The following is a 26,728-nucleotide window of genomic DNA, read 5'->3' on the forward strand; positions in this document are numbered from 1 at the left end:
TTTTGAATGGTGTTTTCAATGTATAACTCAAGAAAAAGTAAGGATTCTTCATGAGAAATGAAGTATTTCAAGTAGTCGGTTTTGGAAATAAATGCTACTGTTGCAAAAAACATAGTTTTTTTATTAAAGAAAACGTTTAAAATGTCTTCCACCAACCCCACCCTGAAGTGGCAATATGTGTGTATCACTTAACAGCTGCCGTTTTGTTCCTTGTCTAGGTATTAGCAAAAATGACTGCTGACATAACACCCATGGCCTTTCCTCTCCTTCCTGGCAGAACACAGCTGCCTTTAATACACCATTCAGGTGGCCTGGTCCATCTTACCAGAAGGCATTTGCTCGAGTGGGTCTCACCCCTGCAAACATACCCAGATGTTTGCAGGGACAGTTCTGCAGATGTGGTCTCAATGCACTCTCTGGGCCTGTCTTAGCCAAGCCAATGCCCTGGAAGGGGCCATCCGTTACAGGGAAGCTGGGTACCTCACTCACCTGCTCCTCTCCTAAGACAAGACCCAGCCTGCCCCTGAGACATCCCTGACTCACGTTTGCTCCCAGGTATCCTGCAAGAGGAATGCAAAGCTGGCTGACAGAAACTTTAGAGCCCCCATAGAAATCCCTAGCTAAGGTGGCCATCAGAGAGGACAGTCCGGTTGTCTTCTGTCCTCTATTGATACAAAACTGGACGCCTTTATGTCCATAACGGCATCGGGTTTCATATCAATAGAGCACAGAGGACAGAATAGCAGAAAACTGGCCTGTCCTCTATGATGGCCACCCCACCTAGAGCCCCCGTAACAGGTAGGATCATGCCTGAGGCCATAGGACAATGATGACTCAAGCTCCAAAGTTTCCTTTCACTCTCCTCCGTCTCATTTTACTAAACAGGATATTTCAAAGCTTTACAGGAATGTTACACTGCTCTTTTAGGGACTCCTACTCCCTGTCAGGACTTGTTTCTACTACAGACTGCCTTTCCCATTACCTGAGCTACTCTAGGCCTCCAGTGGTGCTGGAAGTCCTGAGAACAACATTGTTTTCCTGCCATCCCCACACTTCAAGAAGGATGTGGACAGATTGGAGAGCCCAGTGCAGGCAGGCATGGGCGAACCGGACAGAGGCCCGAAAATGAGGCAAATAATAATTAGTATTATCATTATTTGTGGTGAAGGGGGGCCAGATACTAAAAGTTCGCCCAGCACTGCCAGGAGTCTAGGTACGGTGCTGAGTGCAGGGCAACACAAAGGTTTAGGAGCTTGGGAGGCAAGACTTATGATGAAAGGCTGAAAGAGCTAGGGTTATTTAGTCTAGAGAAGAGAAGGCCGAGGGGAGATTTGATAACAGTCTTCAGTTACCTGAAGGGCGATTATAGAGAGGATGGAGATGGGTTTTTCTCTATGTTGATACAGGACAGGACTAGGAACAATGCCCTCTGGATGTAGCAGAGGAATGTAGATTGGAGATTAGGAGGAACTTTCTGGTTATAAGCGTGGTCGAGCATTGGAGCGGGCTACCTAGAGAAGGTGAGGAATCGCCACCCTTGGAAATTTTCTAAAGCAGGTTGGACAGACACTCAGTGCAATGGTTTAGTCACAGACAATCCTGCCTTGAGGAGGGGGCCTTGGGAAGATGACCTTGGGAAGTCTCTTCCAGCCCTTGTTTCCTATGATCCTAATCCGTTCACATATAATAACATTTCAGAGTGAATTTCAAATCAAAGGATCTACTAAGCTTTCAAAGTTCCCCTTTAGTCATTGCGGTTAGAGATCCCCATTTTCAACACAAGCCTCTCCGGATCCTGACTTGGGTTCAGGGAGTGCTGTTGCGGAAAGAAAATGACCTTTTTTTAAAGTGTGTCCTAGCGGGTTGGCTGTATGTTGAAATGCTCGACTTGTTCCTGGATAAGTTGGATTGATTAATAAATAAAACTGACAAAAAGAAAAGAGATCCCCATTTCCAGACCTCAGTGACCACAGACATGGACAGATTCTGGCTGAGATGGTCAAAGCCATCGAGGGAATTGAGATGCTCGGTGGACATGGATTTTAGCAGGAATTGGGCAACTCTTGGGTAGCGCTGAGACTGTGCTTCTTGATGACAACACCCGATAGTTGTAGAGATGGCTCCCAGGCCTTGACATGGTCTTATCCAGCCCATCATTGAGGTTCATCGTGTCTCCGTCAGCTTCCACGGGCAGCGCGTGACACCCTGCTCCAGTGACAGGGACACTGAGGGAAGCTGGCTCTACAGTAGGGAGCAGGACAGCAGCTCTGGGAGTTTTGGGGCAGGGGATGGTGCAGGGCAGACCTGGGCTGGGGGGTCCGAGGGGCCTTGGGGGTAGTTCATGGTGCAACCTCGGGCAAGTGAGCAAGGCAGCACCCCTCGGAGGTGAGACGGGGCGTGTTGACCCCAACCTGGAACGGAGCTGCCCCCACAGAGCAGCAAGGGGAAGATCTCTCCATCTTGAGATTGCACTTTTGAGTCAGCCTGTTGGGCAGGAATTAGGCCAAACCTAACCGCTAACCCGTCCCCTTAGCTCTGCAAGCCTGCACTGTTTCTGAGAAGCTCCCCCCTTGCAGCCTCGTGGGTGTAGGGTGGAGGAGCCCTTCCCTCCTCTGCACAACAGGTTCCCCGTCTGTAGTGTGCAGACAATCCAGGTTCCCAGGGGCCATAACACTTGCTCAGCCCTTCAAGAGGCTACGGTAAAAAAAAGTACGTCAGAAGTGCTACCTCTTATTATTATGAATTGAAGCAGTGTTTTCTTAAGAGGCCTCGTGACAATATGAGGCTTATTTGCCATCTGATACCTGAGCAAACTGCTATAATCATCTGGCCCCTGGTTGTCAAGAAACAGAACCGCCCTTTTTCAGAGTAATTGGGGCAATGAGACAGGGTGATAAGGAAGTGGCCAATATCATTTCTCCCTCTCTCATGCAAATCTCTTCCCCATTGCAGATACATAAAGACCCCAGCTACACGGTGTGTGCCCTTCCTATGCACTCCCAAGTGGCTGCTTTTATGGGATGGACCTACTGGTAGTCCCTATCAAAAAGTTGATCCCAAGAGGAAGCTTACCTGCAACTCAAATGGGCTTTAGATCAAAGCCATCAGGAAGTATTTCACGTCACGGGGTTTTTTAAGGCCTTGACCTGGTGCCAACAGAAGTGGGGAGTTTCTGGGAATTCAAGGCTTGGATCAGGCCTTAACACCAGCTTTTGTGCCTTTCCAACATATCTCTAATAATAATAATAGGCTTATTCGGTCTGTCCAAAGCACTCTGGTTGTCTTGGCGGCCAATCAGAATGCTTACTAAAACAGCCAATCAGACCGCTCCGGGGCCTGCCCGACTCTCCCGTGGTTGGGGGGGGGGGCAGCTGGTGGCAGGCCCCAAGCTGTGGGGGGTCCCGGTGCTTCCCTCCGTGGCGGCGGTGCACCCTGGGCAGCACCCACCCGCTGGCACGCTGCCCGGAGGGCACTGCCGCCGTGGGGGGAAGCACCGGCTCCCCCACGGCTCGGGGCCTGTGTAACCCGGTGGCAGCTTGTGCAGGCAGGATCTGCCAAGGGGGGAAAAAAGTGGCAAGGGGCCTGATCCTTTTTTTTTTCTCTTGGAGCCTGCTTGCATCTCCTGCAGCCAGGGGTGAGCTGTTGGCAGGTCATGCAGCCCCTGGGCTGCAGGGGACCCTGGTACTTCCCTCCGTGGGCTGCCAGGGCCCCCCGGGCAGGGTGCTAGCTGCACGGGTGCAGCCCCAGCTTGCAGGCAGCACCCGCCGGATCCAACGGTGTGTGGAGCGCTCGGCGTGCCAGGGTGTGCTCAGGAAAGCTAGGGCCTGGTGGGCTTCTAGCGCCCCGTGCATCGTCCCTGTCACCTTCCCGCTGCCTGGGACTGTTTTGCAATAAAAGATTAATTGCAAATGTTTTGCAGGTTTCAGCTAGTATTTACATATATGGATACACCCCCCCCCCCCCCCAAAGTTAAACATAAGGCATTGATTGACCGTAGGCTTCTTTCTCAGACCTGTCTAACATCTCTCCTATCTAGTCAATCCAATAAAAGAGAGCACTGAGCCCCACCTTGCTTTCCACATTAATTTGGACATTTTTCTCTGCATGCTTCTGAAAGATTCAGACTGACTTTCTAAAGGAAATAACTAACTGCTCACATAAAAGCCACCGTGGCTGGCCACAGTTCATTTAAACTTCCCCTGTCTAATTCTAGTCAAACGTTATGACAGCATAAATTCAGAGCTACTGCGGTGGACTTCAGTAGACTGCAGATACACACCGAGACACCAAATTTGCCTTTATGCACAATACTCAGGGTGCCATTTGTAAATCTAGTCCCACCCTTCTCCTGCTCAGTGTAGATCTGGATGTAACGCTGGTCCAGGACTGTCAGGAGGAAGAGGGCGGTTGACTGAATACATATGTGGCTCCTACATATTAAATACTAAAACTGCACAGAACTACTGTCATGCCAGCAGATTCAGAGCTTTTGCCATTAGTCACTTATTAAATGGCCTCCCACATTTCCTCACTGGATAACATTTTATATTCATGTGGCTATTATGGGATGCTTCCACATTTTGAGGCAGATCCTAGAGCGAGGTACTTCCACTGGCTGCCCTGAAGCGATGCTGATTCACACTAGTGGAAGATCTACCTTTTTAATGTCTATGTGGACTTTCTTAGCTGAAACCCATGTGCTCTCAATAATACTGCACCCTCCCTTTTCTCTAACTCCCCAGTTCATTATGAAAATCTTCATATCATTCTGCTTTAGCAGTGTGTAGATAAATGACTTCCTATTCACTTCAGGCACTTCACTCTCCTGGTTTATTATTATTTTTTAATCAGTCTCAACATTTCTTGCGAGCTCTGTTGATTTGCTTGAGGATTCTTTTACTTGCAAGATGAAGCACAAGGGAAAAAATATAGAGTGAAAACTCAGAACAATGCAACACCCGCAGTCATTAAAATACACTCATTTCCTAGCATATTTCTTAGCAATGAGAATATACTAACAGAGTTATTTCTATCAGCAGAATTGCTTTCCATGTACCAATCTGTACAGTTTTCCTAATGCACAAGCTTGCAATGACCTGCAGGTACGTTGCACCGTGCACTAGGATTGTAGAAGGTACGACTCACCCCAGGCCAAGGTTAGCTGCACCACCTTGAAAACACGCATGTCCATGGTTGAGGCAGCAAAGATAGTGTCACTGTTCTCTGCAGAGCTGCAAGGAGAGGAAAAAATGGTCTGCACAGAAACCAAGAAGTTTCACCCTGTGCAGCTACCACCAAGTCACATGGACGGCAGGGGGTGGGGCCAATGGCCTCTTTGAACCTTGAAGTGCCCACAGACAAACAGTTGAGGACAGAAAAGAAAATGAAAATGCAAACAAGGGGCAATGATCCAAGAAGAGAGTTTCATCCCCCCTCGCTCTCTCTGTCCTCACCGCGTGATCTGCAATCTCACTAGCTTAACATTGCCACTGGTGGCTTGCAACTAGCCAATGCCTCTCTTTGAAGGCTGTGGCTTTATCATTTGCCAACTCTCTGCAATGGCCGAGGCAGATGAGAACATGTGCATTGGTACTGTAGCCCAATGGGTATTTCTGAATTGTTCCTTTAGGGCTAAATTCCTTATTTCAGATCAGCACACTAAGGGCACCTGGTAAAAGGGGCCAGCCCACATGCAGAGCACAGGTAGAGCATTTGGGGGTGGTCCAAGGCAAGGAAACAACTAGCAGACACTGCACACGATGGCCGTGCCGCATAACACGCTCAGTCCTACTCCTTGGCCCCAAGGAGATGTGATCAGTTGGCTCAGGCATGGCCATTTGGGTCAAGATCATAGCCATACCCAACAACGTGGATAGACACACGGCCACCTTTAAAAGTATCCTTAAGATCCACGCTCAACCTGGAGGGCAACCTAGCACAGCAGCTCTGAAAATTAAAGGGCATTAACCCTGGGTTTGTGCGTGTGGGACTTTACTCCCATCAGGCTTGACACGGACCACGGGCTTGCACCTTGCTATTCAGCGCTTCTGTCTGCGCTTGCCTGCGCTCGGTGGAGAGGATGCTTCATGCAATGGACACTTGCTTGCTCCAACTGGGTTTCAGAAAAGAGCAAGGCCACAATATATCACCGAGCAGCTCATCCGGTGCGCAGGCTGAACCAAGAAGACAAGAACTGGCATTGACAGCAATACTCCCAACTCCAGCGTGGCACCACACTGTTTCCGAATCTTTCCCAGACCTTAACCCAAGCAGGTCTAAAAGGATGGGAGCAGACTGTAAAAGCAGAAACACCAAGAAAATTTCCAGGTGTCGAGGGACTTGCTGAAGATCAGTCAGGGGCTCAGAGGGGATGAGACCCCAAGTGTCTTTGGGCGTTTGCTTGCTAAGGAGTTGGCCATCTCGCTCATAGTGACACTAACTTACACGAGCAGCCTCAGCATTCTGACCCGAATCTCCCCTCTTTTACACTGATTCAAATCAGAAATAATTCAAATAGAGTTAGGTCTGATTTATATCAGCATAACCCAAGAGGCAAATGAGGCCTTCACTGTGCAACCGAAACATGGGAACTGCATGTATGAATGGCTCAATTCACCACGACTGCGAAACACTCTCAGAATATGACCCCCCTAACTTGTGCTGGGCACTGGGATCACGTCGACATATAAATCTTTTGGAGGGATTAGTTTCCATCTGAGCTCTGTATTTCCAAATCGTACTCCGTTGACAAAGAGCTCTGCCTCTCTCTAGTGGACAGCAGGCTATATTACACAGCCGATTCACACCATGGGACGTTCTGTCCAATGGGTTTTCCTCATTTTTGGGGGGAGGCTTTTGCTTTTTTCAAAACATGGTGCGTGTGCATTCTCTCTCTCTCCTTCTCATTATTTATTTGCACTCAGATTTTTAATAATGGCCTGTCGTCTTGTCTCCGGGCAGCTGCTCAAAGTTATAACTCCTTTGCTGACAAATATCCACCCATGAAAGTGCAGAACAAAGCTCAGCTCCTTCCATACAACTGCGTCCTCTGCCCAGCCCTACCTGGAGTCCTCAGACAACCAAAGAATAGGCGGCTGAGCTACACACCATGCCATAAAGTTGGGACCAAAAAGGAGAGAAATCTAGGACACAGTGAATACATTTGCCTCCATCCCATGACTGAGGGTCTAATAGTGGAGGCACTTTATTGAATCTCAAATGCCAGGCTGAATCTTAGGGGGAAAGGTAGCCTTATAGGCAGACAGGCCCCAAATCATATGGGCTTCATCATTCATTAATGCCATGACTTGCACTCAACAGAGCCAGGGCTGCAATTACAATCTTTGCACAGACACCTGCATTAAACTCAGTTTTATGCTTAAATAAGGGTCTAACATGAGTCAGGGGGTGTGATCGATCGAGATTCTGTAAAGGGAAAGCGTTGTGCTTGCACGGCCAAAAATGCCTTGGCCATAACTGAGGTTAAGCCGGACGTCGGCATGGGTTTTTTCAGCTGCAGACAGATCTTTCATGTGAACGTCCCTTTTTTTAAGATTCATAGAGAGCTCACGTAATCGGTTGTGTTGCACAGAAATCCCAACCACAAAGTGTTTTGTACTACAGTATTTATAATTTTTATAAAGTCCAAACAAAGTGTGGTTCTACATCATTCAGAACAGCCTATTTACAGAAATTCCAACATTGCACACTTGTTATAAATTCATACATTCAGCTTTGACTGGGGGGGGAAGGAGACAGGCGATTCCTCAAGAGAATCCTGTGCTTTGACCTGTCTGATTATCTCTCAATCACAATATACAAATACATCGTCGTCGTCATCAACACCATGGAAATATGCAAGAATGACAAACTGTACCAATTCTCAGCATACGAGAAGAACTCTTAGCAGCTATTTCAGCTTCAGCTGCTGCAGAAAAATGCAACAATTTGGCTTTTTTTAAGTACTGGATCGTCTAATAACAAGCCAGTCCTCAAGCATTATGTAAGGGAAGCACTTGACCTTCCTGAAACCCAATCCTGTTTGAGATCTCTCAGCACTTAAAAAAAAAGGCTGGCTGTCAAAATGGCTTTTAATCACTTAAGGAACAGGAACACAAAACCACATAAATCTTTGTTCAGTCTGGCAAGAAAAGCCAACGATAGGACTTAGTTGGGCAACAATTGTTTATAATTGTGTCTAGACATGATGGCCCTGATTCTCCGCTCTCTGCTTAATGGGGTGAGACCTTAAAAGCAGTGGAGGATCAAACATGCCGATTATTATAGCGCAGACCTGGCCTTACCCCTTGTTTATGCTAATAGCTGAAACCTTTTGGCAGCCACTACTCTTAAACACCTCTTTAGCTACCATGTCTTCTCCATGCAGTGTAGACAGGGATATCTTTCTGGGATTCACATCGTGATGTGGGAAGAGAAGAGAAGACAATGAACTTGTGGGAAGAGCTGCTTCCAACACGGCTGTTCCCTAATGCATTCGCCTTGCTGAATCTTAACTCTGCTCCTAAATCATCCTCTAGACTTTGGACCGGGTATCCATCATGTTATTAAGTCCTGGTTGGCCACAAAGAACCACATCAATTAAAAGATTGTCTTGGCGGCCAAAGAAGCAAAATGGACGGTCACTGAACCCTGGACTATCATGTTAGCAAAGCCAAAATACAATCTTTCTCTATCTACTCATTTAGAATTGTCCTCAGCTTTATTTTTGATTCCTCAAGAAATCAAAGTCTTTGGATTTTATCAGTAAATGCGATAGTATGAGACTTTCTCCATCATAAAAATAACATGACATATAAACCTTGGTCAACATGACAAACCTTGAAATATTGTTGACAGAGCAGAGGAAAAAAAAAAAAAAACCCTGCAAAAATTGTTTAAAAAAAAGGTGGTGGGGAAAAGTAGTTACAATCCACACTGTAATTTTGTGGCTGCTGTCTTTGTGGTCTGGAGGGAAGGAGCCTGCTCTGCCCCACCATCCCAGTGTATCCAGGTAATAGGCAACTGGTAACATACTGGGAGTGCCAAGGTGCGTGTGGGGTGTAGGCAGTGATGGCAGCCTGCTGCTTTGCTGCCCCAAGAGGGAATGGGCTTCTTGATGGGCTGCCTGGCAGAGATCGCCCAACTGAGGGGCACAGGCGAGTGGAAACAGCAGTGTCATTCCCGCATTTGACACACGCAGAAGCAGAGGTCCTCAGGAGGGAAGAGACTTACCTCTGATCGCACTACAAATGGCAGAGGCTGAGATAGAGCTGACGTAGGCAGACAAAGCCTTGACTGGGATGATGTATTTGGGGCTGGTCCTGCTTTGAGCAGGGGATCGGACTAGCTGTGACCTCCTGGGGTCCCTTCAACTTGAATTTTCTGTGATTCTGTGACTCCTGACTTCCCACCTGCGTCACCAGCAGACAGACTGATGTTTTACCAATGATGGTTTGGATCTTACCTGTTCCTCTAGGGAGAATCCAAAGTGCGATTTTTGGCTTTCATATAACAATAATACAACAATGACACCCTTTGTTTTGGCAAGTTCACGTGCACAGAGGAAACCCCTCCGCGCACACCGCTGTGCAGTACAACCTCTCCAGCCCCGCACGGCACATTCAGGGGGTGGCAAGGGTGAGGAGAGGCCCCGTTACCAGACAGTGTCCCCGTCGCTGAAGTAACAAGGAAACCGAGGTGAAGCTATTCTGTGGGGATGAGTGGGAATGATTTCACTGCACAAACCTGTAACTGTATTTGGGGACCAAAGGGACTCAGCCTCTGCCTTCAAGCTGCTCATGTGATTCTAGGGCACGGGTGCCAAACATACGGCCCGCAGGCCGGATCTGTACGACTTGGCCCGTGGGTCACTGCCTCCAGCCCCACACGTTGCATGTGGCACAGAGGGCCAGCATGAGGCTCACGCTCCATCCGGTGCCCGCCAGACCCAGAACCAGTGTCTAGGGTTGGTCTAGCCCCATGCACTGTATGCAGCATGTGCTGGCCCCAGGACTTGCTGCACACACAAGTGCTGCCCATGCAACGCAAGCTAAACCCAGTGCTACGCACAGCACAGGGGGGCTGGGGAACAGGCACCCCAGACCAGCCCTCCCAGTGCCATTGCAGCACTGGGTCCAGCCCGGGTGCTGCAGACATGCCCCATGCCATGGTACGTGCTGTGTGCGGTGCGTGGGCCGGACCCGGCACTGTGACTGCTCCACGGAGGGTTGGTCCCAGTCCGGCCCACAGACCAGCCCAGAGATGCCCATCATCTGGCTTATACGGCACATGAGTTCGACACCCCTGCTCTAGGGGATTTAGCAGGACTTTTGTATGTTCCTCAGGGCAGTTTTTGGCCCCAGCTATCCTTGAAAGGTAAATGAAATCTATTACCAGCACTAAATGAGCCCACACTGTATCTCAGTGCAACAGTGGTGACTTCAAAGCATGATTATTTCATGCTATTATTCTGCCTAATGGTGCAATTCATAGTGTTCCTGGTTTAGCCTTTTTTCCACTTTTGTCTATTATTTACTTGAAGCATCATTAGTCATGGGGAGGGGGAAAAAACAGTCACTGGTGGGGAAAACCAATCCCTGACTTTTGAGCTCTCCAGGGTAATTTCTTCCAGACTGGTCTTTTCCTCTATGCACAGTCCTAGATGAATATTTAGTTTTGCAACACGTAAGGGACTAGCAGCTTTGTGGGCTTGAAAATTCTGGTTTAGCATCAAAATACCTCCATGCACATGCCTTCAGACTTGCTCTGAATGAGCTAATGGCTTGTACAGGAATTACTAACTTCTGTAAAAGGTCGACATTCATCCTAATGTGACCGAGATTTGGTACAGTCCTTAATAAAAACGTCCTGGAAAGAAGCAATTAACAATAACACTTTATCCACTCATCAGTGTTTCTAACACTCACCAGCCTATTAGCAAATGCTTAAGTATATTTGGATACGATATGGGAATGAACTGTACCTACTCCATAGCCCAGCACACAATGGAAGTGCAAGCATGCAGTGTACTCAAATGGGTAACTTTAAATGCCGCTCTATGAAATTATCAGCACCAAATGCAGAGGGATGTGATCCAGCAACCACGGTAGAGGGAAGGAATCTGTTTATACTGTAAGAAGAGCTCAGCCGGTCCTTCGGCACAGTCATCATCACGTCTTTGTTCGCCACTTAACCTTGAAACTCCATCTCTTGGCCAGAAGTTGCCAACCTGTGTCATCCACAGATCCTGTAAACAGACAATCGTTCACCGCACCACTGTCAAAGCAGTCACGCCATGGCGGGGCTCAGCTTCGCTGATAGTCTTGAGTTGGCATGAGTTTTTCCATCACCACTTCCCTGCAAATCTTAGGTTCTTGCTCCTGATGATCCATTAGGAATGACTGGATATATTCATGGTCTATCTTCTGGAATGAGGGGAGTCAGGGAAAGGCACAGCAGCAGAGCCAGACAAATGGAAAAATGCCAGGCGATTCCCCAGTGGAGCAGGAACTGGTGACCACAGATCCATCCCTTGGAAAGAACCCAAGCAAGGTTGCCAAAAGGTGGGTGCATAGTAGCTTTTCATTCTGCTGTCGACCTAATTTAGGCCACATCCTCTCGAACAGTTTGCTAACCAATGCGAGAAGCATTTATCAATTCCTGTTTAATACTGAAGATGGTTCTGATGCGCTTGTTTTTAATGTCTAGTGCTTCTTCAAGTCTTTCAGCTTGTCAGCTGGACCCAGCAGTTCTCCTCTGTTCATGCTGATGAAGATGGAAGAAACTCTGAAGCTCAGAGCTGGTGAGAAAGGCAACTTGGTCCAGCATCCACCCCTAACCAACAAACAAGAGCCTGGAGTCCTGAGGAGGTCACAGCCCCGTGACTCAACTTCCAGCCCTCTGCTCTGCTGTTAAGCTCCTGGCCACCTCACTTTCCTTCATGGCCGATTCTGCGGCGGTCGTGTTGCAGGCATCGTTGTACGCTTCTGAAAAACGAATGCATGGAGGGTGTCGTTATCTAGAAACCTCAAGGGCTTTTATGCTACAATTTTGAGGTTTGAGAGTAGTATCCCAGAGCACCCAGCAGTAAAATTAAAAAAAAATGCCTAATCTCCATTCCCATGCCATATGTCAATCACTAGTCAGGATGGAGGGGTCCCTCAGCCAACTGTCAATGGGATCAACATCAAAGTATTGATCCAGATGAAGCACAGATCAGCTGGCAGGCCACAGTGACTGCCATATTTTTCTTAAGCTGCAGCAAGGAATTTCTGTATATTTTCAAAAGGGCTTTTTAAACCCTGGTAAATCCTCAAACAAAAAACAAAGTTTTGTCAAACTCCCCCACCTCCAAATTAAAAAACAGCACCTCTCTCTTTTAGATGGATCATCCCAAGCTTCTCTCTTTCCACAATGAGTCACACCTGTGTCAATGGGTTTGGCTCACTCATTTTAAAGAGGGGTCCAATCTGTAATCACCTTGATCCGCAGAGGGGTTTAGATTCAACTCTCCAAACCTAACCACTCCCTTAAGATTTGGGGCCAGAATTAAAACTGGGGGGAAAAAAAAACTGGTTTGACTTCTGGTTTAAGTGAAAGCTCATAAGATCAGCACGTCGTCAAGGACTTCAACCCAAGATGGTGGAAACAATTGTGCAAGTGCCTGACCTGCAATTGTGCGAGTGCCTGATCTGCAACAGTAGCTCACAAGACGTTGCCGTCCTCAAATTCAAGTCTGAACCACAGACCAATGACTATGGGACTGAACCCCGATGCCCACGGAGGTCCTGATCTGGATTCAACAGCTACGTCTAGCGAGGTCGCTGAACTGAATGCGTATCTGAAGTGTGTCTGTTTTAGCAGGCACCAATGTATGCTTTCTAAAGCAAAAATAAAAAGAAAGTCCAGGAGCTTTCCCGATGTTGGCAGACACTACCTGTATTACCTGCATTGCTGTTCCTAAGCAAGTTGTTACTATGCCCGTCTGCTGGCTGTAACACACTGGAAGGAACCCAGTCGCTTTTCTCAGACACCAGCTTCTTGACTAGCCTGAAACGCAGAGAGAACAGGTCAGTGCGTTTCCCATCCACCTCCTTTGCACTGGCCCATTTTTCATGGAAATGCACAGGAGAGGGCTAGAAACTAGGCCTGTGCGAGCAGGCAGCTATTCGATCCAGCTTCGGCTCCGGCCGCTTCGGATGGCAGTGATCTGATCCGGAGATCCGGACCGGGTTCCCACTTTGATCCGGCTCCTCGGAGATCCCACCATAGGGCTTATGGGGGATCAATGAAATATCTATAACTTTGTTGTTTTCTGTCTGATTTGGATGAAACTCACAGGGGTGGTAGCCTCTGCTGAGGGCACAAAGCCTGCCAGGATTCAAGAAGATCGGTGCAGGGGTTTGGGGGGAACTGCACCCCAAATTCTTGAAAGCAAAACTCATGTCACGGCTGTGTGTTACACCAGAGCGGGGTGAAAACTGCAGGGATGGTGGCCCCTGCTGCGGCCACGACACCTTCCAGGTAAATATTAATTTTCTACATTTTTTAGGGGCCCCGCGGGCCAAATAGAATGGCCTGGCAGGCGGCATCCGGCCCACGGGCTGCATTTTGCCCACCCCTGTACTAGTAGCTACTAGATAATTAGTTAATTAGCAATGATTAACACCTACAAAAGCACAGACTAAGGAGAGGAAAGAATCAATACAGACAATCAACTGCCCCAGACAGACACAGTCAGTCCCACAAGCACCGGTGTCACGAGTTTCGTATGTCAGCAGCTAGGGGCGCAGGGCCCCAGAGCCCCCCTGCACCGATCTCCTCCACAGCTGGCAGGTGTCACAGCAGGGGCCACCATCCCTACAGCTGTCACCCCGCTGCGCCTGAACACACAGTGTCACCCATGGCACCAGTATTGCCTGTCAGCAGCTGGAGGTGCAGTTCCCCCCAAACCCCTGCACCAATCTCCTTGAAACTTGGCAGGCTTCATGGCCTTACCAGGGGCTACCACCCCTCCATGTTTCATCCAAATCAGACAAAAAAACAACGAAGTTATAGATATTTCAATTGTTCCCCATTATAACCTATGGCCGGACTTCCAAAGCGGCTCTGACGCTTTTCCGAAGCGGTTCAGAAGCTCCGAACTGCTTCAGAAAGCCTAACGAAGCCAGCGCTTCAATCTGGACATACGGCTTTGGACGCCGAAGCGTCCAAAGCTTCTCTGGATCCAAAGCACAGTCCGAAACCTGGCACAGCCCTACTAGAAACCCAGCTATGGTCAAGCTGTAAAGGGAGAAACGTTGCTGGAGTGGTGCAAAGCCCACCTGAGCGCTCCCCCAGCCCCAGCACGGCTCTGTAAGTCGTCAGGGGTCCATTGCAGGCTCTGGAGGGTGCGATCAAGGAGCTGCCCTATCAGCTCAGCTCTCTGCGGTACTTACCATTGTCCGTTTTCTCCCTCCTGTACAAACTGCACTAAATCTCCATCCTCTAGAGCAAGGGACTCTGGAAAACAGGTTTCAAAGCTGCCTTCTACCCGAAAGAGGTTGGACACCTGTAACGAATGAAACAGTGCAGCAGACATGCCGTTACCATGAAGGAAGGAGACACTGGGCAGAAGAGCTTTCTGGGCAAAGGACTACATTTGGCATTGAGAAATGTCCTCTACAAGGCTTGCTATTACTTCCTATTCTTGTTTTGACCAGTGCCAAAGGCTAGTCACGTGCAGATGTCTATGGGCAAGTCAGACCTCTGGAAAGAAGAGATCAGCCACCACTCCGGGTTTGTGCTTCCCTTCTGAGTGGTCCCGTGTGCTCGAACTGACTTATTTTCTCATGTGAAGTTTCCAGACACTGCAGATGTGACCAGATGCTGCTTAACGATCCAAAATGAAGTAATTCAGCTGTGCTGTCGTTAAAAAGCATCTCTCTCCATCCCTGGGCTTGAATCCTTTCCTGGCAATGATGGTGTCAATCAGGAGAAAGTCTCATTGATGGGCCAGCACAAAACCTGGCATAAGCAAGTATGGAAACATGACCCCAGCCCCTTTGCTTACAGGGTTTCAGAGCGGGGCAAAGAACATGCACTACGCAATGAAACGGGAAGCGTCTGAAACGGGGGTGGCAGATTAAAGGCGCAGTTGTGTTCAGATCATGGAGCTGACTTCTTTCTTTGAAGAAAAGGAAAATAAAAAATGTTGGTTTTTAGATGCTTCTGACTTAAGGGAATTTAGAAGTGGCTGAAGAGGACGAGAAAGGGGGCTAGGCTGATTTCTTTCTGCTTCTACATCTTCATAAGTGACACGAGGGAGGCTTTCATTGATCCCGGTCATCAGAATAACCTAGCGAAGAAGTCAGCGCCCCCAAGAGCAACGTCCAGGCAGGTGAGTTTGTTCACACAGCTCTGGCAGCTCCGAGGCCATGAGATGCTGCTACAAGTCAGCAGCACACTCGGGACAGCACTGTGCATTATATACCCACAGACAGTGGTGGCAGAGTTATCTCTAGAGATGGCCTCAACTATCCATCATGAATCTAAACCTCCCATAACTTCAAGGGAACTTGGACACCGCTCCAATTTTGACTTCTGTCACTGACCTAGAACCAAATCAAATCTCCAAACCAAAACACCCCTGAATTTGGGGAAAACATGGATCCAAACTCGGCCCTGACCTTATATTAGGAAGCAAGGAGAAAGGTGCAGTGTATGTTGTGAAAAGGAATTACATTGTTAGCGTTGGTCTCTTCCTCCATGTCAGAAGAGTTAGAGAGCTCATCAGTGCTGGAGGGGATAGCTTCAAAATCCTCGAATGTGTCTAGTGATGGCATCTGTCTGCTGGGCCAACCTGGGGGAAGAACATCAAACAACAAGCTTTGACCACTTTCCACGAGGAATTAGAGAAGTCAAACACATTCAGACATTTCCCTCCCCCACTCCCCTGCACTGTATCTTTTTCCAGCACTATTTCAAAATTCACTTCGGTGACTACAGAGCAGAAGGGACAAGGCGTATTTCAGCAGAAAGAGTTATAACAAATGATGACTTAGTGGAGGCAACTAGCTGGAGCCTGTTCAGAAAGGCAAGTTCAATGCGTGTGTTTTCCAGCTTTCAGGTCACATCAGGGTATACATCTCTAGTTCCCAAGTTCAAAAGCTGTTGAAGTGCAGTCCTCTCCAGCCCGCTTCCAGGTGACCTTATGCACAAACTGCTTCAAAAAATTGGTAACCGCCTAAAGCAGAATTAGTTGGCAAAGAGGAAAAAGAAGAATCAGAGTGGGAGGAGGCACAGGTCTTTGGGTGGAAACACAGCGCCTAGACAAACACAGCTGAGGGTGCAAGAAGAGAAGGACTGACTGCCGTTCCCCGAGAGCGCTCCTTTGCCGGGTCAGTAGAGCTGGCTCATGGTAGATAGAAGGCAAGATCAACAGGTTGGCTCCTCTTGTTGCTCCTCTTGTATAGCAGCAAATATACTGTCACATCATGATAGCAATACAGAAATATATAGTAAGAACTCTGCAGCCACGCAGGATTGCACCGCTGTCAGCCCCAGCCTCGGTGAGAACCAGACCCAGAGGGTAGGTTTACATGGCACAGACAAGCCAAATTAATTAGCCTGGGTGCAGTGTCATGTGAATGTGGCTACGGTGCTTCCAGTTCAGGAGCAAGTCCGTGACAAGCTAGCTTGGGTATCACCACTGTGCACCATGCAGGCCCAGCCAGGGCCTCCTGCTCTGAAAAAGCAGCCGACTAACTAGCTCACGTAGAAAAGAATCTCTCTGAGCATTAGCAGCGTGGATGACATGACACACAGCTGAGTGATGTTAATGCCTTCCCGTTCCTGCTTAAGATACTGATGCCTTCTAGTGCCATATGCAAGATATTCAATCGGGGAAGTGTGCGGTCACGTGGAACGCATGGGCATTTTTCTTTCATTAACCAAGTAGTTAATGAAGTGACCAAGAAATGACCTCCCAAGTAACTTGCTGCAGGGCAAAGGGAGATGCATCTCAGACCAAAGAAGGATGTGCAGTGCGTCTCGATACAGATGGCCAAAGTTCAGCCTTCCCTTCATAAAACTGACCGTAATGAGAGCACTCCTTTGGACAGACCTGACCCTATCCCTCAGCCTTTGTCCCAACCTTGCTCCCAAACTGAATGCAACTTTCTGGGGATTCAAAGAATTTGTCTCACTGCTTTTCATCCACCTGCATCTGTGGAAACAGAAACAGGGAGCTGCCGCTGTTTGGGTGAGGTTGGGTGCTCTCAACCTGCCCAAAGCAAGAAATACCGTAGGGGCTAAATGAGATAGGCAGGTTCCAGATCATGCATGAGACCGTCATAGGACCATGTTAATTCATATTTGTGGAAGTCCTCCAGAATTCCTCCCTGGTACATGCCAGCCTGGCAAATCTTCTACTTTTGGAGACAGCACCGTGTACTTCCTGTTCCTTACGTGGAGCCGGGAGATAGCATCTACCTGCTTCTTCCGCACGGGCGAGGACAATAGGTCGAAAGCAGGGATAATATCTCTCAGGAAGACTCTGGCCCTGGCACAAATGGATGTGAGATATCTATTGAATATGTTCATTTGAATCCAAGCTTACTTTTTGTTTCGTTGAATCTACCGAAGGCAATAATGCATAGTTTTCCTTCCATGCTGGAGAGCATGGCAGTGCTCTTGCCCACGCTCGTGGTTGGAGACCTTTTATTGCTGAATGTCACTGGACAAATACCAGTGGGCAGATTGAAGCTCCTTGCACCTACTCCCTTTACGTACCTGGACAGGGGCTAGATCAGGGGTGGGCAAAATGCGGCCCATGGGCCGGATGCAGCCCACCAGGCCATTCCATCTGGGCCATGGGGCCTCCCCAAAACTTAGAAAATTAATATTTATCAGCCCCCGGCTGCCTGTCATGCGGCCCTCGATGGCTTGCCAAAACTCAGTAAGCGGCCCTCCACCCAAAATAATTGCTCACACCTGGGCTAGATAGATACCGGGCTCATCTGGGCAGATGAAAAGCAGGTAGCTCAGAAGTGGAGCTGAACTTTCGTTTGCAGCCGGTGAGTCACTGCTGCCACCAGGCACAAGCCAGCAGCATGACAGCCATAAGGCACAAAGCCAGGTCCGTGCTCACTCAGAAGAGTTACATACCACCTCACAGTGCATGCCGCTTTCTCAGCAAAAGCTGGTTTGGACCGATAGAAAATCAGCATTATGCAGATGTTTTAAAGAGGGGCTGGTTAATCTGGTGCTGTTCAGGAAGATGCAGCAGATTGAGGGCCTTATGTATGTGGGAAAAGATTTCCAGTTTGACTGATGTCGTTAGACCGGTATAGTCACAGCAGCATAACACACACATCCGTGCACTGTGTGGACGCTGTTGTTCCAGTATAACCATGGCTTATTTGGATTGAGTTTACGCTCCTTCCCTGGTGACACAACCAAAACCAGAAGAAGCCGCTTGTATGTTGGAACAAGGGTACCAGGTGATGAGCTTCACAAAGACTAAATACTGAGGTCACATCTAAGGGAGCTCTGATTGATCCAAGCCAAAACCTGGGACAAAAGCAGCATGGCACAGCCACCTCCACACATCACTTCTCCCTTGAATGAACAGCAATTTACAGGAATGAACCACATTTGTGCCAGGAAATGTGAGATAATACTGAATATCTCACATCATTCACAGGTAATTCAAGTGTGACAATGAATTTGTACCTCTGTAAGATCTCAGGACATACGACTTTCTCCTGGGAGAAATGCAAAGTCTGTTTAAAATAGACATTGCGATATAAAATAGAGTCACTGGTTTTAAGAATAAATGGGGACCATCGTAACTGCCTATACCAGCGATTCCCAATCAGGGTGCCAAGGCATCCTGGGGTGCCCTGAATTCCTCTCCCGGGTGCTGTGGGGTGTCGCTCAATGTTAGCATTGTTAGGTGTGCAAATTTGGTCCCAAGCTCAACCCAGAGATTTCAACTAGGAATCCACAGTGTTGAAAACATCCTGACCCATTGTGGTCTTTCTGAGTTCTTTGCAACAGAAGAATTGCTTCAGTATTTTTCTGTAGTCAAAAAGGAGTGAAAGCGAAGAGCTGGCATTTTCTGCGGGGTGGCTTGAGTCTAGTAAGGTTGAGAACCGCTGATCTCAACCGACCTTCTGCATCACACAAACCAGAGGGCTTCCTCGATCCGATCCCAGCTTCGAGTTCAATGGCCGCACTTGAAGCACAACTTTTAGAATTGCCCTCCGTGCTAAAAATGAGCGCCTTGCTTCTAGCTCAATTTTGTCTGGGTTCGACTTCCAGAGATTGGGCTCCGTCAACCTTTGACTACCAGAATGAGAAGCCTTCTGCTCACCGTACAGAGACCGTGACCAGAGAGGAGTCGTCCCCACAACCTCCTCTGCAGTAAACTAACCAGACTGAGTTTCTTCAGTCACTACAGGGCATGATTTCCAATCCTTTAATCATTCTTGAGGCTCTTTTGTCCAATTTTTCAACTTCCTTCTCCATTGCAACTTCCTTCTCCATTGCAACTTCCTTCTCCATTGCAACTTCCTTCTCCATTCCTTCAAACGTGATACTGTATCCCAGACATATCAAACCCAGAGCTATTATAACCTCTACACCTATTCAAACATCTCCTGTTTATACTTCCACAGATTGCATATCCCTTATTAACATCATACCAGTATCAGTCTATCAGTTTGAATTCACACTTTTGGCTATACAAGAAAATAAATAACTTGTTCACACAGACAAGGCCTTAGTAATCTTGTGTCGTTATTATTCACTGGCAGGGCTCAAGCTACTTAGAGGAATATTTTAAGACCTCCCAGCAAGCAATACATTTAAAAAAAATAGCTCTACCCTCCTCCTTTGTAGTTTTTATCACGTCAATCAGATTTTAGAGATGGCGTGTCTAATAAGTTCACGCACACAAAAGACAGGTTGTAAAACAAGGGCCAACTTCTGATTGCACCAGAGTTAATCCAAAGCTGCTATTTTGAACTGGCTCTGATCTACCTCAAATCAGTACCAGGTCCATTATTTCTCGACTCTGAAGTTACTTGGGCTTGGGATTTCATTCCTTCCAAAGGAAATTGTGGCTCACTTAGAGAAAGAAAAATGGAGGCTAATGAGAACTTAATTTAAGGTCAGGAGAGTTTAACAGAGTCACATATATCCACTGATTTACATGATAGTGATGTGCTTTGAGCATTTAAATATGTTAATTCTGGTTACCTGTCTGTGAAGCAGATCTAGGTACTGGCCTTGTGGTGGAACTGGTATTACCTTTAGTCTGGGCCAATATGGTGTTCTCAAAAGCATCTGTGATAGGAAGTAGAATTGTGTCTCTTACTTGGATTCTTTTAAGAAGGGGGGAAAAAAAAAAACAAGCACAGAAACACCGCCATGCACATTACATTAACACCGACACACGCGTGTTTGGTCACTTTAACAGACAAAAGGACTGTGGTTCCAACTGTTTGGGGAAAAAAATCATTCGGGGAAACACTTAACCAACACGAGCACCGGGGAAATCACATCCACAGTCCACTAAGAGATAAAAACAAGCTGTTTGAGATGTGCAGTGAGCAAACCAAGCAAACTGAAGAGGATCATGGATGACACATGAAGCCTAAAAACAATTGCTGAATGAATGGTATAGCCTTCTGTCTCTCCACAGCGTCCTTCATAAATGCCCTTGAAGCATTTAAAGTAGTCCTCAAGCTTGTAATGTTCAGTTTTGGTATCTTCCATGCTCCTCCACATGGTCTCAAGATGATTCAATGAAACGCCTACATAATTCCTCCTAACCGGGTACGAACCAAGTAATTTCTGATCAATGCAATTTTTGCCGGGGAAGTTTTGGGGTGGTTTTAGAAGCAATGTGTGTTTCTGAACCAGATGAGTTGCACCAAATGTGGAGTTTTGGCAGCAGCAGCATCTGCCAGCCAAGATGTGACAACGGCCATGGCTCAGCCATGCCGAAAGACGCTCGGTATGGCCGGGCGGCTTCCCCAGCAGAGTTAGGGGCTGAGGTTGCTGTGGAGGGAGAAACTGCAAAGTCTCCTTTGCATTTGGACTCTAATCCCTGCTCCTCGCTTCTGACTTTCGGATGGTCTTTTCCATCCTCCACAGGCCAAATTCCTTCTCTGCCAGGACTGGCCTGAGTATCACGTGACCTAGCAATTCACCCTTTTCAACCCAGATGCTTGCAGGGCAGCACGGGTGTCCAAGCTGACTTCTCCCTGTGCTTACCTGAAGAAGGAGCACGTTCTGCCACAGCTAGCCATTAGGAGGGGCTACTGTGCTGTGTAAGCAGGTGCTGTTGCAAGTGTAGACAGCACTTAACTGAGCATTCCCTGAATTCACTTTTTAGTACCATTTGCTATTTCAGATCCATGTCTAACCAATGCAAGAATCTGCAGCAAGTACCAATCTTGAGTACTGCGTGAACGAAAGGAGGCATTGCATTTTTAATGGGCAAAAGGTTTGGGTCTACTTTCTGCTGCATTCACGCGGCGCAGTGGAGGGTGGGTTGGGGTGACCCAGCTGCAGTTAACAGACCACAAGCAGCCCCTGGGGCTCTGTGACTGCTCCCCACCTTTCATGTGAAGGAGCCACTGAGCAAGAAGGGAGGCAGCAAACAGAAGGAGGTGCCATGCCCCCTACTACTGCCAATCAGGTCCACTGCAAACACGGATTTTCAACTGGGCACACTTTGTACAATCCTGCCGTTCATCTCCCTACTCTGAGAAAAAGATGAGCTGAAGAAGTACCAGAGCTGTAAAGGTGAGATCCAGAATCTGCTTTTGAACCAGAGGCTGGAGGAAGTTGGGATCTATCCAGAACTGGATCTGGAGCCTGACATTACAATTCACCCCCTTCCCAAAGGTCTTAGCTAGGAACTGAAGCCTTACTTCAGACTGATCCCTAAATAAAACCCCACAAACACAGCACGAGCACAGAGAACAGGCAATGAGGTGACAGATGTGGGTTTACAACAAGCACACATGAAACACTAAATGCGGAGCTCCTCGTGGGTTTTAATGAGAGTGAAGAGATGGGCAGTCCACAGATGACACCAAAGGTGCACGGGGAAGAACTCCATGCATGACGCCAATACTTGTACCTTCAAACCCCAGGGGAGTTGGATCGCTCTTTATTTCATGCCTCTTGACTTTAACTGCAGGACCAAGGGGACCTGTGTAAAGTTCACAGATGCACAAGACTGTCAATAGAGTTCACGGTGAAACTTGTTTGCAAAAGTCTTGGTCATAAGAAACACAATCTGGAATTCATGAAGTTGTTCCGTGTAAAGGGCTCGGCGTAATGCATGACACTAAACAATTAAACCCCCCCCACCAATCCATTTTCCGTAAAAAGGGCAGAAAAACAGGTTTGTGACATGCATCAGTAAAACAACCCCCCTGTTGCAACTTGGAACGGTTGCAGTAGTAAATAAGACCCAGCGAGTGTGTCTGGTTCCAACAGGCACGTTCACAGACGTCCCACCTTCGCTTCTCCACCAGGTGGCCCTCGCAAATGCAGCTGCCGCGGGTTAGGCTCGGCTCTAAAAACAATTTCAGCACTGCTGGGTCTAGGATCAGAAGCGCAGGTGGTGCCTTTGATTTCTGGATGGTAGGCACCCCTTGCAAATGGATTTTTTGCTAATTATCCTGGGTCCCGGCTTCATGTGCCCAAGAGAAAGTACTGTACTTATCTATTAGCAGTGAAGATAAGGGAGCAGTGGCCCTTGAATGAGATGTAGAGATAAAAATACCTTGACTGGAACTTTATTTCAATACAGGGCAAAGGCTCTGCTTTGTGGCATGTCACATTTCCTTAAAGGAACTACAATGAATAAACTACGCATTAAAAATCGTTGAGGGCCCATTTCATTTCTCCTCCAGCTGAGAAACCACCATCTTCCCTTGGATGGAGGCCTAGCTATGACTTTAGGGGTTTAGGTTGTAGCCGTGTTGGTCTAAGGACACAGGCAGACAAGGTTCTTTGGGTGAATCTGATATCTTTTATTAGACCAACTTAAATAGTTGGAAAACAATTATTAAGCGAGCTTTCGGGTTCAAAAACCCTTTAAGGGCTAAGGAAGATTCAGCAGTTGGTGTGCGCTCTTCCTGGATGGAATGAAAAGTTCTGACTTTTGAAGCCAAAACTTTGCCAAAACTAGATAATTCATTGCAACTCGCTCACCATTTCCTCCAGTAAATTAATCTACACAACAATGCTAAGGATACTGTTTTCCCACTCTCTTTCCCTGTGTCTATTCCTTCCCATTGCCTCCATCGCTGAATGGCACTGTATATCGCACCTGCCCACTCACATCCAAAAAGGCAAGCATTTCTGGAGCTAGAGCTGAAATGAGGATGGGAGGCTATGAAAGGCCCTTTTCCCTGGCAATGTCCCTCGCTCCCTTGGCAGAACTACTATAGCTCCCTTCAAAGGCTCATTCCTTCTTTGCACGGGAAATAGTACGCTTCCAATTCTTTAGGGCAATTTGAGACCAACTGCAAGAAAAATAAGGGTCTTGAGCCTGGCGGTGAGCCTTTTCTCTTTCAGTCTGTACATTTCCCACCTCCAGCATGGGCTTTTCTCAATTTTTTCTGAGCTCAAAATAATTTCAGCAAAGCTTTCTGCAAATAGGCCTTGATCTCTCAGTTGTTTGGGAGGAGTCTGGTGCGAGTGGGGTGCCCCTGCGAATGTCACGGCAGGCTTGTTCTATCACAGGATGGAAACAACCCTTGGAAACAGGATCCCAAGGCAAACACTTGCATTCGTGAGCTTGGGACATGCAAAGTCCAGTCCGATCTTCACTTGAAATGTCCTCCTTCCATGAGCGTTCCCAGAGCTGTCTGAGAGACGCTTTGTGGGAAGAGAGCGCTGGAAGGGAAACCCCCGCTTTGGCTGCTGTGAATATCCGTGGAACATCTTTTGAGCCGCATCCATCCCGATCAATCCTGAACTCAACAACAGTGCTCCTCCTGACCTCGGGGAGAGCAGGATCAAATCCCAGCTGCTGCTTCTTGCAGAAAACCTATCCTTACAGAAAACACAGCAGCCCCTTCCCCTCATCACAGGAACCAACAAAGGGTAAAATAGTTGAAAGCACTTATGTGACTGAAGAGCCTAAATTGTGTCACTTGGTAGCCTACCTCCTATTTGAGCCCAGTTTTCTCTCCTGCCCAGGCCGGGGGTCGGACTAGAAGATCTACAAGGTCCCTTCTGACCCGACTTCTGTGAATCTATTGATTTCCAATGAAACTAATGCTCCTAAAGGCACACATCATTTGGAAACATTTAATTATGTTTGGAAATGTGGGCAAATTGGGCATTTCCCCAAACAAACTAAAATGCTAGTTCACAAAAAAGCATCCAAGGAAGCAAAGTGTCCAAACCCCACTGGCTAATTCCCATCTAACTCCCTTAGGGGCTTTGGAGAAATCTCATTGAAATTCAGTTTAACCTCAGTAAATCCTAGGTTACCTTGACCTGGGTTATCTGAATGGCAATGTTTTTTGTACTAACTTGTAACTGTGTACAAGCTGTATTTAATACTCTCCCGTATTATATACCTCTCCTCCAAAGTCTGGTACAGGAATGTGTAACTGTTGGTATTGTATAACCAACTGTTTTACTGTATTTCATGTATGTCAGAGATGAAACCATTATGGCTACTTGTTACCAATCGCAATTCTGCGAAAGAAGCTGCCGTTTCCCTTATCCCAATAATTTCAGTGATCCAGACAGGTTTTTGGTGAGTGCTTTCCAAAGGGGCTCAGATACCCCAGGATGCACCGTCAAAGTGCAGTTACAGTTTTGCTTCAAAAGCGACACCTATTGCATCCCGGTTTTGGCATGATCTCAAGCTGACCAGCGCTGCACAGTGAAATGCTCTTTGCTTTCTCAGCAAGGATCCCAAGCATCTGCAAGGAGAGGCGGGAAGCGATCTTTGGCAAGGAGAAGTTTGGAACCAAATCCCGTTTTAGCCAAAATTTGGAGTCTGTGTTCATAAAACTCACTTCGGGTCTTTGCAGTGCTTCTTTGGGAATTGGAGCAAACCACCATCCTCACACCTTGGGGATACATGCACGTACGTGATAAACGTATGATCAAGCTGAGCCTATTTGTTTCTGCAGATTACAGCAGGGGTTGACAACAGACGGCTTGCAAGCCAGATCAGCTGGAAACAGCAGCAGTGCGGATGCAGCTTCTAGCTGCCCAGCCCTGGCACATCTCCCCCCTCAGCTGGAAGCTGCATTCATACCTCAGCCAGGGAGCCAGGGATTGGAAAAAGCAGCGGCAGCGTGGGTGCATGGCTCCAGGGGCGTGCAGGGAAAGACCCCGCCATCACTGATGTGATGCCAAAGCCACCCAGCCGTTCTGGGCTGGAGCTGGGTTGTTCTGGCCTGTGACTTGAAGAGATTGCCGGCCTCTGGATTACATGCTCTGGCTCATTTGTCAAACCCCTCTCCAGTTCTAAAACCTGAGCCTCAGGAGCAGACTTATTCTTTCAACGGGAGCGGGAGACACCCAACAGTCCCTGCTCAGCTTGGGGAAGGAAGAGGGGAACTGCACAGGTGGGGTGACGGTACCTTTGGTCAGAGCAGATGTGTTAACTGTGGTGTTGATGGAGGAGGCTAGGGAAAAGCGGCGGGTGACTTCTCTCTCCTTAGCTTCTGCATCTGGGAGGACAGACACATGCAGCGCATGGCAGGGTTAGAGCTTAGGAAGCAGAGGAAGGTATATAGGTCCCAAGCAAAGCAGGATTTGAGAAAGGGTAACCCCTCCACCCCAAACCCTCCCCACTAAGTTGCTCCCCTTAGAAGTGCTGGGGAACAGATATACTGGCAAACGAAACGCACAGAAAAAACGTATTTTAAAGCAGTTGCAGTGATACCAACCTTGGCCCTGCAGGAGGGAACCCAATGTCAGGTAAAGCTTTAGTGTTAACCTAGTGTTCGTACGACTGCAAAACACAGATGAGCGTGGCAGTTACATGAGGCAGACTGACTGATGGGTTACGTGGAAAGAAAAAATACTGGAACCGTTTCCTCCGAGTTGAGATGCACCCAAAATACAAAGACCGAGGGGCAAGGGCCTAGACTGTACTTCTCAGGAGTGAGCTGACGTCATGCTCCTAAAAATCTGGGCCAAGAACCTCAGCAGTTGTAAATCAAAGTGGATCCATTGCAGGCAATAAGGCTTTTCTGCCTGTATCGACTGCACCAGCTCAAATGTGGTCCCTTTGGTATCTCCATTCTAATATAAAGACACAACTTGCAGCGACGTCGTTGTGAGCTGCCCCCGCTTACCCCAGACTAGTAGCTCTACATGCGATGACAGATACATCTGGACTAATTCCAGATGTGCATCTGGACAGTGCCACAAGGCAGGTGACATTTCACACATGCAAAGGATCCTCAGACATGCTCCACTCCGCAAACTGGCGTGTGGGTAAATCTACTTGGAGCCGTGGTCCCACCGACTTCGGTGTGAAAACTTATTTGCTGGTGTGTGTTTCAGGTGCATCTTTGGACTTTGCTGGTGCAAAGATTTTGAGCTCAAGCTTTTAGCATAAAGAACAGGCTGAGAGCTGCTGACAGTTACAACACACGATTGTGCTGGAGTTACTCCATGCTTACACTGCTGCACCTGAGAGCAGAATCAGGAACGGTCATTCAAATTCCCACTTCTCAACTATGGT

At 47.8% G+C, this 26,728-nt stretch overlaps 2 protein-coding genes across 13 annotated transcripts in view; both read right to left on the reverse strand.

Annotated features, from left to right (window-relative positions):
* LAMP3 (lysosomal associated membrane protein 3) overlaps positions 1-7,529 on the reverse strand; it is a 30,861-nt gene extending 23,332 nt beyond the window's left edge. For 2 of the 3 annotated variants that reach the window (XM_019478446.2, XM_019478447.2), the window contains exon 1: positions 5,146-7,529. In XM_019478446.2, coding sequence (XP_019333991.1) covers positions 5,146-5,191 — 46 coding nt within the window. In that variant the 5' untranslated portion in view covers positions 5,192-7,529. The remainder of the gene's footprint in view (positions 1-5,145) is intronic. The other variant, XM_006262033.4, reaches the window with a different exon arrangement.
* A 79-nt stretch (positions 7,530-7,608) lies between these two features.
* MCF2L2 (MCF.2 cell line derived transforming sequence-like 2) overlaps positions 7,609-26,728 on the reverse strand; it is a 261,747-nt gene continuing 242,627 nt past the window's right edge. For 5 of the 10 annotated variants that reach the window (XM_059731182.1, XM_059731185.1, XM_059731181.1 and 2 more), the window contains 7 exons: positions 25,617-25,706; positions 22,136-22,207; positions 20,242-20,328; positions 15,720-15,838; positions 14,436-14,548; positions 12,944-13,047; positions 7,609-11,984 (listed from right to left, as the gene is read on the reverse strand). In XM_059731182.1, coding sequence (XP_059587165.1) covers positions 11,884-11,984; positions 12,944-13,047; positions 14,436-14,548; positions 15,720-15,838; positions 20,242-20,328; positions 22,136-22,207; positions 25,617-25,706 — 686 coding nt within the window. In that variant the 3' untranslated portion in view covers positions 7,609-11,883. Of the gene's footprint in view, positions 11,985-12,943; positions 13,048-14,435; positions 14,549-15,719; positions 15,839-20,241; positions 20,329-22,029; positions 22,208-25,616; positions 25,707-26,728 lie in introns of those variants that run through there. The other 5 variants (XM_019478439.2, XM_059731184.1, XM_019478440.2 and 2 more) reach the window with 5 other exon arrangements.

The sequence above is a fragment of the Alligator mississippiensis genome, chromosome 7, assembly GCF_030867095.1.
Source record: "Alligator mississippiensis isolate rAllMis1 chromosome 7, rAllMis1, whole genome shotgun sequence".
NCBI classification, from domain to species: domain Eukaryota; kingdom Metazoa; phylum Chordata; order Crocodylia; family Alligatoridae; genus Alligator; species Alligator mississippiensis.